The following is a 15606-nucleotide window of genomic DNA, read 5'->3' as shown; positions in this document are numbered from 1 at the left end:
CTTTAAATGCAGGAGTTTAGAAGTAATATTCAGCATAAATTTTCCTGTTAGCACACCACCGTTTTACATACTTTTAGTATTTGGTTTTTGTCTGGGTTATATTTCTTTTTTCCAAAAGCTCTATTTTGAAAGTTCTTGACAAAGAAATAATACATATGTATCTGCCAAAAAAAAAAAGCAACCCAATTTTGTCTTAATGAAGTAAATGGAAATTACAGTATTCCTGCTGTGATGTCTTGCTCAGATCAACTTGCCACAGTAAAGGACAAGCCGTTTCTAGTGTTCCTCACAGGGTGGTGGGCTGGCAAGCTTGTATTGCCCCAGGGAATCTAACTGGGCAGAAACCTTCATAGAAAGCAGCTGGACAGTTTTGAGCAAGAGCTTTGGGAGAGCATATTCTTTGACCTGGTAAGCCTGCTTCCGAGAACGCCAGCCGGAGGGAATCATGGGAATTGCTGACAAAGATTTGTGCACGAGGATCTTAATGGCGGCGCTGTTTATAGTATTTGTTAAAAATGGGAAATAACCTAAAATGCCAAACACTAAGAGAATGACCAAGAAAATGGTCATATCAAGTATGCAGCGTAGTCATAGAAACCAGGCTTCTGGAACAGGAAAAGACAGGACATCGAAAGGAAAATTTTAGCATATGGATTTGTTTAAATAAATTTTGTTTTAATTTTTACAAAACCACATAATTATATGTATTAGACACGCAGGAGAAAGTTTTATGAACTGGAAGGAAATACTAAAAAATATATAAAAATCTACCCAGCACTGTCCAAGTCTGTAAATACTGCACATATTTTAATGTTCGATCATTTAATTCTTGCTTCGGGGACTTTCATTTTATATCGAAAGACAAACTGTTCTAGATGTTAGAATGTTTTCGTGGCTATCGATTGAGAAGCAGATCCATTTCTGGATCCAACCATGGATGTCTGTGATCGGTTTGGGGAGGCAGAGAGTAGAGCTCTGTGCATAACACCTCTACCAGAAAAGCAGCAGTGCCTTAGCTGTGGTCTGTGGTGCTGAGAGGGCTCCTGTGAGGTAACTTCCCCATATCCCATTGGCTCCCATAAATGGGGAGTTAAGTCAGCTTGTTCTGTTGATGGAAACAAACTGTTGGAATCAAAGGCTAGATTGCACCTGTCCTTCTTTGAACACACAGTGCAGGAAAAGTAACATGGGCGAATAAACACGAAGACTGTGGAATCTGGGGGCTTCACAGTGCTTCACAGGGTAAGAAGGTGTTGCTGTTGTTGCTCCTGCTCTCATCTTTAACCCGATGTGAGAATTCTCCCGTCCAGTGGTGGCATTTATACACAACAGTAATCTTTCTACCTCTGGGAAAGAAAGATGGAGAGGGAGAGGGAGAGGGAGAAGGAGAGGGAGGGAGGGAGGGAGGGAGGGAGGGAGGGAGAGAGAGAGAGAGAGAGAGAGAGAGAGAGAGAGAGAGAGAGAGAGATCTTCATTTCTGAAATTGTGACATTGCTGCCGTGGCCCTTGCCAAGCTGTGGCCTTGAACGTTTTAGCATAGTCAAGATTAACACTGCAGTCTCACATTGCCTTTTAGGACTTTTCTCATTGGATGGTAAATCTGTTTATGGAGCCAGGAAACCGTTCCTGGAATTATTCAGAATAAGTTTAATCTACCATCTACATTAACAGCCTTCAAATACTTGAAGTCGGCTCTCATGAATTTAATAACTGCTTTCCCTGTGGCTTGCTTTTTTTTTTTCTTTTTAATTTCAAGAATAGAACACAGTAGACCATAAAAATGAGTGTTATCATTCTTCCCTTGGATTTTCTATGTAAATGTTGCTTAACATCTAAATGGTGCTGATTATAATTTGAGATATTAACAGATATGCCATTGTGTCCCTTCAGTTATTGTCTGTAAAGGAGGTTAAACACTGTATTAACTTCTGAGTAGTGATTTACTGTTGTTTTGTTTTAGAAAAATAAATAAAAAAAGAAGTAAAATAATATAATTTGATATTGCCTTTGAGACTTTTGTGTTTGTGGGGGCTCTTTATTTCCCCACTCATTTTTTTTCTTCTTCTTAAAGAGCATAGATGTATGTAAACACAGCCTCACACAAGTGCGGAGTTGTTCTTTCTTCCTGGCTTGTGCCGCTGTGTAATATTGCTCTATAACCGTTAAGCAGCTGCTGTGTCTCAAAGATGGGCACATTTCCGTTGGTACATGAAGAGAATTTACTCGGAATCTCTCCAAACTACTTAAGGATATCTGGCCTTTGCACGAACTGTTGAGATTTACAATAGACTGTGTTCCATGTGAAGCTGTGTTTCTCTGAGTCTCCGTAGCCTGCAGGCTCCCAGAGGTTTGATGGCCTCAGCAGTACCCTGGCATTTCTGCTGAATCTGTATATTTTTGCCGGGTTCTAGGCCCACAGTGAGAAAGACCCTTCCCAGTTATTTGCCCAAGCCTTTGTCTTCTGACGATTTGAGCAAGCACTTAGTTATCCAAGCGCCATGCCATCCCTTCCTTCTGGGTCTGATTCAGATGACGCTGGCTCATCGCGAAGGTTGTACCGTTCGTGGAGAAACATGAAATGCCACCCCCAAATCCAGCCACCAATTGCCTGCTTCCCACCTACCACCGGCCTTCTGGCTCAGTGAATTATATCATATGATACACATCTCAGAATATAGGTATTTAAGTTGATGTTTTTCATTGTAACTATGAGTAGTTAAGGTTCCACGTGTTCCTAAGTCACAACGTGGCATCATTACTGCTGCTTGCCAGTGTTCCTACACTCAGATCTCTCCTGTGATGTGCTGCGCAGAAGCAGAGCCCAGTGGGTCCTAAGGGGTCACATTTTATCGTCTGGGTATTTCCATTATGTTTCATAGTTTTGGTAAAAAGAACTTTCCTTTTTCCTTGTAGATTTCAAGTCTTTATCACTGAGGAATCATCATTTGTCTTTGACTTCTTATCTTGTTGCATAAAATTAGCCTCGAGGTGGTTCACTCCTTCCTTGTGATCAGGCCCAGGGTGTCCCCACACCACCTGACTTAATCGTTGTGACTTAGGAACACGTGGAACCTTAACTACTCATAGTTACAATGAAAAACATCAACTTAAATACCTATATTCTGAGATGTGTATCATATGATATAATTCGTGTAAATATACTGAAATAGTCAACATTTATTCTCTTACTCATTAGTTTTTAAGTGTGTGTGTGTGTGTGTGTGTGTGTGTGTGTGTGTGTGTGTATGGGCTGGATGAGACTCAGGTTGTCAGGCTTGGTGACAAGTGACTTTTATCTACTAAGCCTTTTAAGTGGCCCTCTTCCACACATCTATTTTGCAAACCTTTTTATGCTCTTGTTTAACTCCTTTGGTTATCGATATTTACTATATGCTCAAGGTTACACATTAAAATACAACAAAAGCCAGAACTATAATCTGAGCTTAAGTGTTACGTTTCCTATTGCACGTAAAAGTCCAACCTTTTAACACTGTAACATGTCATCTGCAAATGCATTGGGCCACAGTCATAGCTATTTTGGGACCCATGTGCTGCAGAATAGAGACATGCTTACAGCAAACCCTTCAGCAAACAAGTTCTCAAGGAGGGAGGGATGGAGCCAGTAGTGTTACCCATCAATTTTGTGCCAAGTATAGTTATAAGATCACTAAGCTGTTAATTTATGACCTTGGTTTTAAAAGCTGAATTTTAAAATATTGTCCCATGTTCGTTTAGTAGTTACTCTATATATAGGGCAATGAGTCAGTTGCCCAGGGAGTTAGGCTGAAAAACACAACCTAGTCACTCCCCTAAATAAAGGAACTGATAATCCAACAAAGAATTTAATACTTGAAAACAAATATCTTGGAAAATCTGAATGTGTAAAGTGTAAAATCAAGGCTAAGTAGGTGTGATGTGAAAAGGAGGATCGAGGTTATGTTTGCCAGCGAGGGTCAGAGGAAGCAGAGGATGGGGGCGGGCAGCTTGTCAGAGTGTTGTCATTCAGCAGGACACGGAGAGTCGAAAGCAGCACGTACAACCAGGGCGAGCTATAGGGTAGAACAGTGATTGGCTGCAGAGATGCTAAATATCTGGTGCATTTCTGCTTTACACATTAAATGTTTTTAGCATCTATAAAACAATCTTTAATAAGCTAGTCAACCAAACTACATAATCTACGGTGGCCTAGAGCATTAAAACATCTTTGTTCCATCCAGGCAAATGGAATCAATACCCCCACCACCACCCACCACCACTTCCTCCTCTTCTTCCTCCTCCCCCTCCTCCTCCTCCTCTTCTTCTTTTTCTTCTTCTTCTTTGCATTTATAACTTCTAACACCTTATAGAATACTGGTTGCACAGACATTTCTCATCTCTGAAACAAATTGAATTTTGTGAAGAATTCATTGCTCAAGCAGTTTCTTAAAATAGAAGTGAATCAGCTAGGGACATTTTGTTATTCTTATAGAAATATATAATTTCCAGAGTAGCTACTCAGTTTGAGACTTCAGGCTTTATCATCAAATGAGACGCTGTACTTCCTTTTGCTTTTTCTCTCTGCCTTTCTAAAAGGGTGAACAGGTTGAGTGTGAAGCCATGCCCCCACATGCTTGACTCTTCACCCCCCTGATTGTGAAGCACCACCCCTGTGAAGCACCTACCCCTCACACACACACACACACACACGCACACACACGCAGCAGTCACCTCTTGGGCGCTCTGGGTTGTATAACTCCTAAGAGGCTTCATTGTTCAGGGTGTGACTCTGTTGGAAGTTGTTACTGTTGCACTCACGTCTGGAGAGTGTTTATCATTGTTCTGGGCCTGGGTCTCACTTTGCGTGAAGACACTTGAAGAGTCTTCTACTTCTTCCTCTTGTGCATTGGGATTACTGGCTTATTACCCCAGGCTTTCTTCTACCCTGGATTTAATGCTTTATCTTACTTTGTTTTGATAATAACTCTAGGAGGTAGGTGATTTTTTTTAATCTCTCATTTATAGACAAGGAACCTGAAACAAAATAAGGTCTACTCACATGGCCAACATCTCTTAGCTGACAAACTCAGGCCAGGGTTGCCTCCCAGATCTCCCTGATGGTTCCTTGTGACTCTCCACCCATATGTCATCTCCTTGTGCTGAATCTGATTCTTGGTTAGTTATGAAGCTGTGTGTGAAATCCAATCTAGTCACAGATTCTGATTCCCTTGGGTGTTCTGCTCTAGAAATATTTCAGTTGTGAACATTTCAGACTTTTTTATTTTCCTTGAAGACAGCTACTCATGGTCTTCTTACCCTCATTCTGTACTCTTGACAGAAATAAAAATTGTAAAATTTCTGGACGCCATGCGATAAGCTAGGGTTTCCTCAGGGTCCTGAGTTGTGGGCCATGCCCTCTGTGGACTGTGTGCCTGGATTCACTGCATCTGCAACCTCTAGTTCTTGGTTTTGTTTTGTTTTGTTTTGTTTTTTAAAACAAAAAACAGGGAGGGGAATCCGGTAGTAGGAATAGTAAGGAAATGTTGAAAATTGGCAAAGAAAACTAAGACTCAGAGATTGAGCTTGGTGCAAAGAGGAATTCACTGTGTCCCACGTTTTGATCCTCTGTTGAATGGCCCAGGAACAAGGCTGGAAATTCTGGCAGCAGCAGCTCACTGTCTTTAATCAGGGAAGGATTTGTGAAAGAACACTGCTTTCCAGAGAACCTTGAAGCATTTCCAACAAGGTGCTAATTGTGATGTGGTCATGGTTTCCCTTTGCTTCCTGTCTCCTTCCCTCTCCTACATTTTTAATAGGTCGACTGGCTTTCCAGGCGTTGTAGAATGAGATGCAGTCAGAGTGTCCCAGCCTTCTTCCTCCAGGTCTTCAGGGTGTCCCAGCTTCCTCCTCCAGGTCTTCCATGGCAAATAGGATCCTACCAATTACACATTTAGAAGAGCTCATGAGAAATTCCATGGGTTATTTATGTTATTTATATTTCTTATTTTTGAAAACCAGATTATGTTGGTATTTAGGTCCCAAGTTTACTTGTCTTTAGAATAAGCAATGAACAAATTGTAGAAATTAAACTTTACCCTCTGCGTATGCTGATCTTTTTCCTTTGACGTTTGTTTTTAGGGTACCTAGAGGACAGTTTTGTAAAATCCGGAGTCTTCAACGTATCAGAGCTTGTGAGAGTATCCAGAAGTAAGTAAACTCTTTTCTTACTACAGAAGTACACAGAATCATTAAAATCCTACATACTTTGAATCTTAAATACTGTGTGAAAACCAACTACTTGAAAGTATTTAAATTTAAAAGTTCACGATTTAAAAAATCTTAAATTAATAAAATAACCAAATGTATTACTAATTTTATAAAATATTTCCATTCAGCTCATCAAAGCTTTGTGTTGTGTAACACTAATGTTTAGGCCGTTCTCATTGGTCATCATATCGGTATCCATTCAGTTCAGTCCTCTCTGTGACCATAGATGGTCATTTATATCAAAGGAAGTGTGGTTAATTAAATGTACCCTGTGTTGTTATGATAACCCACATAAGTTTCCTGTAGATAAGTGCTTTTTCAGTTAGAGCGATGTGGCGGGGGTTGGAGATGTACAGGATACACACACTCACATGCAGTGTGTAAAGGGATGCAGAAATTAATTTTGCAGATTGTACTTGGATATAGATAGAAAGCATTGTTAGTCCAAACAATGTCCAGTTGTTTACAGCAGCCACCTCACCTGAGGTACCATTCTTGGCCAGCAGGATTGGGTTTTTCTAGGGTAAACTCACCTGGTGGCTACTTAAGCCAAGGGGAAGCTCTGTTGATTAACCAGCTCTTGGTTTTTGCTAGTGTGAGCAGACGCATCCAAGGTGCCAGTATTAACACACTGATGACATAAAAGGAGGTGGCTGTTTTCTTCCTGATCCTGTCTTTGGTTTATATTGTTCAGGTCCCCTTGAGGGCTGTGTTTTGACTTCATGTTTTGATAGAAAGTATCATGGTCTAGAACTGATGTCACTTAGATGATCCAGTGGCAAATCCAGAGGGTCCTTGCTTGTCTTTATTAACAGTCCTCATGTGCACACTTCTGTAATCTCAGTACTCCAGAGTCAGGAGGATTGCAACGAGCTTGCAGCCAGTTGGGCTACATAGCTAATTTCAGGCCACCCATGGGACATATGGCAATCCCCTTTCTCAAAACAGAACTCAAACAAACAAACAACAACAACAAAAACTGGCTTTTGTATAAACTCCAGAATGTATGAATGAGGGCCACAGCCAACTGTAAGGACCAAACATAGTGAGCTAAGAGGGTAAGACTAACCAAGCAGCTATAGAGTCCTCATGTTCAGGAACTCTTGTCCCCAAGCTTCCAGGTGACTGCCTTTTGAACTATAGTTTCTCAAGTAACTCAGATTTGTGAACTTTCCACAAAACCAACAGACACACAAACAAAAAAATCAAAACCAACAAACCAACTAACAAAAACCCATGTTTATCAGAGAATGACACGTATGGCCACTCAAGACCTTATATACCTTGTCTCTTCTGCCAGTATTCAGAGTAGAGATGGGTGTCATGGGTTCATCAACTTGGGAGCAGCATCCGGAGTGACAGCTAAATATGTGTATCCCAACAGCTCTAGTGTGCGTATGAACTTCACAAGAGGTGTCTAATGGCCTAGTTCATCATTCAAGGCCACATGTGGTTTTCCAGAAATCCCCTAAGAAGTACGTATTCAAAGTTGTTCTCTAGCAGAGATGCTGAACTGTGAAACTATAGAGCATAGGAAACCATTCCCTCCTCTTACACCATTTTGCAAGCTCCATAATGGATTTTGTCCCTTCTTACAAGGAGGGCAGTAGAAGTATCCATCAGAAAGGATTCACATAGTGCACCATTAAAGATAGCACTACCCCAAGCATATCAAAAGAGAGACGCTTTAAAATCCTCAAGAGCCCACAGTGATATTTTGAAAAATCAGAATTTTAAACATCAAATATAGATTGAAAATACCTTCTCCTAACATTTCAGAAACAAGGTAAATTTTAACATGTTTCACTCATTTATTCTTAATTTATACTGTCATTTCTTAGAGGTTTTTAGGCTGTGTGTCATAACAAACATTACTGATTTGTAATTAGTACATTAATTATCCATATTCACCCCTTAGTTAATTTATTCAGCAAACATTTACTTTCTCCTCCATATGTAAATAGATGTCTCCAAGATTCTCGAACGTTCTATTCTCCAAGTGTTTTAATATACTCATACTGTAATCTTGTTTACACAGTTGAACGTCATTGTTTATGAAATAGGGGTTTGTTAAGTCAAGCTCCAGCACATAAGTTAAGTCTTATGCAGTGTGTTACAGGTTTTGGCTTCTTGATTCATGGCCTGCCCTTGGTACTATCCTCTAGCTTTTCTGTGGCCACGTGACCTACTACTGTGCATGCTGACATTAGCTAATGATGCTGTCATCTCAGGAACCATTCAGTTGAAGGATATTATCTCTGTTCCAAAAGCTGGTTAAGGACAGCTTCTGGCTTCCAACCTTTAGAAATCGGGATCTAGGTTGAATGGCTTCTAGAAGAACATTGGTATGTTGTAGCCAGGATCTGTAGCTTTTGGCTTTCTTAAAGCTCTGTCTAGAAATGGTGCTACGAGTCATGTTTCTGTCTGATTTGGGCTCTTCCTGAGGCTTACAAGCAGGAGGACCTGGCTGTCTTGCTCTTCTCAAATGCTCTAGTGTTACTCAGGAACCTGGGCGTTGTTTGAAGTTTTTAGTCACGCTTATTACTACTATTACTTCCTTTTCAATAACTTCCCATTTACTGCCAGAATGCCTTCTAAGTTTTTCAGTTATAGATCTGGACCTCACCATGTAGCCATGAATGGCCTGGACTCAATGTGTAGACCAAGTTGTCCCTGAGTTTATAGAGATCCACCTGCCTCTGCCTCCCGAGTGCTGAGATGAAAGATACCCATCCCAATACTTGACCCTGATCCTGAAGGGTTTGTTTGTTTGTTTGTTTGTTTGTTTTTAAGTTACCATTTTACTGCCTACTCTACCCAGCATGCTTATGGCCAAGTGAAGTATAGTGACTATTAAACTCTAGTGACTGTTAAGCCAGGTATGTCTTTTAGAAGGAAACTTGCCTAACTACTGTGCACTCTTAATGCCTCTACAAAAATGTGTCTAAATAATACAGCCTGTAAGTTCCTGCCATTTTACACTGTCAAGTAACTCAGATGTCTGAAGTGGCCAGAGCAAAGAAAATGTCTGGTAGGGAGTAAATGCCCACACATATTAGGGACTTCAGACAGCCTGTGTCTTCTGGCATTGCTGGATGTGGTAAGGGAATAACCCAAAGATTGCCGTCACAGGTCATATACCTGGACTCCATGGGAGGGACTAATTCCAGTCTGAAACGGATGTGTCTCTGTTGGAGGAGACAGGCAGATTGTTCACATTCTCTGAGACAATCAACTCCCTGCTTCTCACATATACCCGGCTTCTCATATCACATGGACCACGGTTATACAAATACATCTTAAGGTGTGTGGTTACTGTGGATTAAGAAATTCTACATTTTTTAAACCTCTGACATACTTCAGTCCACAAAAGACCTCAGTATTGTAACTGTCTAAATAATTCAAATAGCCTTTAACACTCAGGATAAAAATATTTTCTCTCTGAAGAAGGTTCAAGTATATCGAATAATTTAGACAGAGCAATTAAAATCTGAGCAACTTAACAAAAGACAGGGGCTCCGGTTTTAGACCTGAGACTCTTCCTGGGTGTAGAGATGCTGTATTTAATAGACAGATTCTGTCTACATAGTCTGTGACTAGCTCTCTCCAGTAAACATGTGCCTTTTATTTATACTTCCCTAAAAACACCTAAAGTTAATCTTGGCCCAACAGATATTAAAATTCAATCAAATTGAATAGAAAATACACCTAATGCTGCTAACTGTTCTGAATGAGAAAAAAAATTCTTGAAAATTAGTGATCCTTTGTAGTTATACATTCGGCTAAAGGCAGTTAGAGAGGCTGTGGTAAGTAGATTGTGCGTTCAAAGAATGGATTTCAAGAGCTCTAAAACTCTATTGCCAAGTCCCCCGGACACTCTCTGTAGAGGTCCTTACTGAAGGCTTGAGGGCTCAGCTGGCACAGCACACTGCCCTTGACACCAGCTGTCTGGTTCTTCACTTTGTTTGTAGCTCCTATCCTGACTTTAACACTAGTCACATCAGCTTGGAAAAATCTTCCTTCAGTGCCTTGATCCTTCTCCCAAGTCTACTTACTACCAGATAAAGCTTTTCCATAGTCAGTCAGTCAGTCAGTCAGTCAGTCTGTCTGTCTGTCTGTCTGTCTGTCTGTCTGTCTGTCTGTCTCTGTGTCTCTGTGTCTGTCTGTGTCTGTCTGTCTCTGTCTCTCTCTATCTCTGTCTCTGTCTCTCTCTATCTCTGTCTCTCTCTCTGTCTCTCTCTCTGTCTCTCTCTCTCTCTCTCTCTCTCTCACACACACACACACACACACACACACACATTGGAGAAGCTTTATTGTTATCTAAGTTTCTCAGATATTTTTAAGTTTGCTCCAGTGTTTTTTCCCCCGCTCTACATACTGCACAGTTTGTTTATTGAAGACAGACGTCTGAGAATATCGAGTATCCACTGCAGTGCCTGCTTGCAATAGACATAGGCACTAGTCTGTCTGATTCTTAGCCAGCCCACCTGCCTGCCTTCCCTTCCCTCCTTCCTTCTTTCTTCCCCTTCTTTTACATATATATTTATTCATGTGTGTATGGGCACATGTCTGTGTACACACATAGACATGCATGTGGAGGCCATATGCCAGCATGAGATCTTGTACTTTGAGGTAGTATCTGTCATTGAACTTGGGTGGTCAGCGAGTGCCTCCCAGCATGGGAATTACAGGTGCACACCCTTGGTTTTATAGGGAGGTCGGGGATCCAAACTCAGATCCTTTTGCTTGCACAGCAAGTTCTTTACCCATGGAACTGTCTCCCCAGTCACCAGACAATAGCTTTTTAAAGAATAAACTTCCAGGAAGAGGGTTCACTTGTCTGTGACTGCCTTTTGCACAGTTTTGAATGGTTCCACCTTTACCAACTACTCCATTTTACCAGAGAAGGAGTGGAGAGAAAATAAAGGAGGGAGCCCACCTCGCTGCCAAAGACATGGTGCTGGGCTGCCACGGCTCCCACTGCTCTATTGCCAGATACTCGTATGTGCTAGCTTTTCATTTTGTTGTGTGAGGCGCTCTCTGTTTAAGTGCGACTCTAACGTATGAAGTGAGGGTGCAATGAACATTCATTTATGACACCTACCTGTGTGCATATTTGCAAAACACCTTGGCTTTTATTTCATACTCATAAACTTTACTTACTCCTGCCACACTTTTCAAGATTTACTTAAATCAAGTTATACACACTGTGGGTTTGTGTTTGTTTATTTTGTCTTGTTTCAGACATGGTCTCACTCTGTACATTTGTCTGGCCTCAGACTTGTTACATAGTCCAGTCTGGCACTGACTTCTCTATTCTCCTGCCTCAAACTCCCTAGAGCTGGGATTACAAGTGTATGATACCAGACATTACTAACCATCGTGTTTTGAAATTTATTTTTGTGTTGACGTTAAAACTAATAGAGGAGTGCTCGCTTCAGCAGCACATAGACTAAAAACTAATAGAGGGTAATAAGCTTTATTTGTGAAAGCCTTTAATCTTTATGTAGTTAACCATGACTTAGTTCAGTGCTAGCCACTCATTTGGTGCTAGGTAGTAAGAATCATTTGTTCTGCTCTGCCTACATCTACAGACTGGAGAGCGACAGATGGAATGACCAATCATACGGGGGAGTGAATGAAGAAGATTGGTTATTGTGACCAGGGAAAGTGGTGTCAGGGACCGAGTGTGTGTGTTTAGAACGCTCAGACTTGAGTTGAGGTTTCTGGGTCTTGTCTGCAGCATCCAGGGGATATTAGATCTTAAGGTAAAGAGAACTCTTGCCTGGAGCCTTAAACGAATAGGGATTTTATATCTGAGCAGAGGTAACAGTGAGCGTCACTTACAACCTTTCTTTAAAACAAATTTTTCCTCAGCACCCATAACCCAGGGGACTGGAGTCAACTTCCCAATCGGAGAAATCCCCAGCCAACCATACTATCATGACATGAACTCTGGCGTGAACCTGCAGAGGTCGCTGTCTTCTCCACCGAGCAGGTAATGAGGACACTGTGCATGCTCTACCCCTTCCGAGGTCAGACAGGAGGGGAAAGAAGGCAAATAAGTGCCTGGCAATACATGCTTCAGAATTTTGCCAGAATCGTTTGTTTTGATATTCTCATATCGGGTGTAACTGTTGTCACCTTTAAAGTCTTTTGGGGGGGGGAATGAACTATGAAATGAGTTTTTGTTTTATGGCATGACATATAATTCTGCTAGTTAAACTTTTAGCAACTGTGAAGTGATACTGGAGATTGGAAAGATGGCCCTGGGGATAAGTGCACTTGTTGCTCTTACAGAAGACCTGGGTTCTGTTCTCAGCACCCACATGGTGGCTTACAACCGTATGGAAGCTCTAGTTCCAGGGACTACAGTGCCATTTTCTGCTTTCCATGGACACCAGGCATGCACATGGATGATACACATCCGGGCAAAGCATACATATACACAAATTATAATAAACATTGAAAAAGTGTAAATGATATTACAGCAGGGACCCTCACCGATAGCCATGACTGTTACTATAATGACATGTCTGCATGTGGGACAATGAAACATACAAAAGGTGTCATTTTCCTAGCTTTAAAGTTAAAGCCTGATTTGAGACAACCAGTATTCAATGAATTGAGGTTCTCTGACTAAATCAGTTTACTCTCCTGGAACCAAGGAAAGCATCAGCCACTCTGCGACGGAGTTAGCCAGACTGTGCTGGGACCATAAAGAATGAGGTCCCCTGGCTTCTCGTTCTCTGCTCACATGGTAACTTTCTCTGGCACTCTTGTAACTTTGATTCAAGATACATATAGAAGTATTTTTTTTCCTTTTTTGGGTTGTGTCTTTCATGTATAAAGTCCTATGTCATCCTTGGAGCTTTCACTATATCCACAGACTAACATAAGGATATACACAAACTCCCAACAAAAGCACGCATTATGCTAATTTTTAAAAATAAAATACAATCTGGAAAAGTATTTTTCTAGACATTTTCAGTAATGAAAGTTAATTGCTTCTGTGGAAATATCCATATTTATGTGTTTATAAAATAAGGTCGATTTTATAACGTTTATAACCCAACTGTATTTTCATGTAATTAGATTGTATATCAAGATAATTGGGTTTATTATCACTAAAATTATCTCTGATATGTTGACGTCCTAAAAGTGCTTTGATCTTTTTAAATTTAAAATATGAATTAGGATTTTTTTAAAATTCCCTCCATCGGATCCATATGTTGTCAGCACAGGTCTCTCCCCAGGGCCACTCAGTATCAGATCCTGTGCCCTTCAACGTAAGTGCAGCCTAAAGATGTTTCTTTGTTGCTCCTTGTGGAAATAATTCCTCCTCCCTTCTTTGCATACTTCTGCTGACTCACGGTGGAAGAGAATTACACTAAAAGGAGAATTTGAAAAACTTGTGCAGTCTTTAAGTTTGGATATTTTGATAGAGACTAAAGAAATAATATCATTTCTGGTAAGCTTTGTCATGGGGAGAAATGTCAAGCTCAATCATGTCAGTACTCCAGGCATTCTTAGCCAACAATTAACCCAGTACATCCGCAAAGAAACTGAGATGTGAGCAGGCTTCAAGGGCTGAGGCATGTAGTGCCCTGACTGGGAGACCTTCCTCCTGGAGTGACTACTTCTGTTCACTTTTCCTGGGTAAATTCACTGAATTCATCCATATTTGTCCCCCTGTTTGTTAAAAAACGGGGGCTTTGTGTGCATGTATATTTTTTGAGATAACCTATAGTCCCAAACTTTGGTCACATTACAATTATTGATGGTGCATAAAGTCAATCCGGGAGGTATTTTCTGGTTGTTGCATATGAACACAGATACCAGTGAGAAGTCTTTCAATAAAGAGGAAGTGTTCATTTAAGAGTGAATCATTAGCTGTTTACTGGGGTGTTGGTTGGAGCGTATCAAAGTAAAGTGTCCCAAAATATCACTGCAGCTTTGAATCTTTGCTGTAGATACCCAATTTTCTCCATAATAAGTAAGTCGTGTTATTCCATTCAAAGTATTTTCTTAAAGTACATCACTTGTTTTGTTAGCCATCATTTTTCATGGTTGACCTTAAGAATAAAGGATCAGTGGCTCAATTTCTTTAAGGAAGAGCATGGAATACTTACAACTAGTAAAGTTCTAGAAATGGTCGTCTTGTAATTAATTACAAGGTCAGCACTAATAATTAATATTTAATAAGTATCTTCAAACTGCACGCCACTTAGCTGAGAGCTTTATAGGTATTAGCTCACTTCATCTTCTCAACCAAACTCTTTAAACTAGTTTTTATTATTTCCACCTTACAGGTGATTAACTGGGCTGAGGCAGTTACCTGCTACCGTAGCTAATAAATGGCAGTCAAAAGGTGGGATTCCAGAAGCCTTTCCCTGCCCAGCTCCAGTGCCTTAGCTCCAAACCGACAACATTGTACTGCACTGTCTGTGGCTGTGCTGGGCAGTGAGCAGTATTGATATCAAAACCATAAGATCAATCAATAGGTCTTAGCAAAACTCGCATGTTAGCAGAAAAGGCATTCGGAGAGTTCAGTATGTCTCTGGAAAATAAAATTGAAGAGGTAAGTAGAGTGAACAGTTTTTGTTGGGTAGGCCCAGGGATAGGTGGTGCACACAGAGGACAGAGAATATAGAATATTGCAAATGTTCACCATTGCTGCGGATGTCTGGAATACCCACCATTCTTTCAAGCGAACTCTTTCACTTGGATATGGGAGTTATTTTTCATTTTAAAAATAAATGCTGCAATCTTCCCAGAAATGCCATTAATGTCATCACTTTTATATTTTAACAGCAAAAGACCCAAAACTATATCCATAGATGAAAATATGGAGCCAAGTCCTACAGGAGACTTTTACCCCTCTCCAAATTCACCAGCTGCTGGAAGTCGAACATGGCATGAGCGAGATCAAGGTGGGTACAGAGACACCTCCAAGGGGCACTGTGGTATCTGCGTCACTTATGTCATGTTACCATGTTAGTCACCATTGCTGGGGAACCAGCACGGACTAAACTTGAAGTAATTTCAGTAATTATTTTAAAGATAATTTTACGAGAGTGGTCACATATTATCAAAGTTACAAAAATCCTTCATGTTCATACAAAACGATCTCTCAGGGCCTGCAGTTATGTATACAACTGGCTTGGGTCCATCAACACCAGACAGTAGAATGTTGACAGCGTAGCAAGTTCAGACTCAGTGAGCTCCCAATATTTTCTCTGTGAGCCTGTTCGGAGGAGCAAACGTTAGGCAGTTAGCAGGTATGAGAATCCTCACTTAAAGGAAGTTGTAGTTTCTTTCTTGTGGAAGTAGGTGGTGCATAGATAACAGATCAAAGTCTAA

At 40.7% G+C, this 15606-nt stretch overlaps 1 protein-coding gene across 12 annotated transcripts in view; it reads left to right on the top strand.

Moving 5' to 3' along the window:
- Positions 1–15606, top strand: part of Nfib (nuclear factor I/B) — a 406951-nt gene that overhangs the window by 331399 nt on the left and 59946 nt on the right. For all 12 annotated transcript variants that reach the window (NM_001429573.1, NM_001429569.1, NM_001429575.1 and 9 more), the window contains 3 exon segments: positions 6115–6183; positions 12121–12241; positions 15058–15176. In NM_001429573.1, coding sequence (NP_001416502.1) covers positions 6115–6183; positions 12121–12241; positions 15058–15176 — 309 coding nt within the window.

The sequence above is a fragment of the Rattus norvegicus genome, chromosome 5, assembly GCF_021556685.1.
Source record: "Rattus norvegicus strain SHRSP/BbbUtx chromosome 5, alternate assembly SHRSP_T2T, whole genome shotgun sequence".
NCBI lineage: Eukaryota > Metazoa > Chordata > Mammalia > Rodentia > Muridae > Rattus > Rattus norvegicus.
This window is presented reverse-complemented; position numbering and strand designations above follow the sequence as displayed.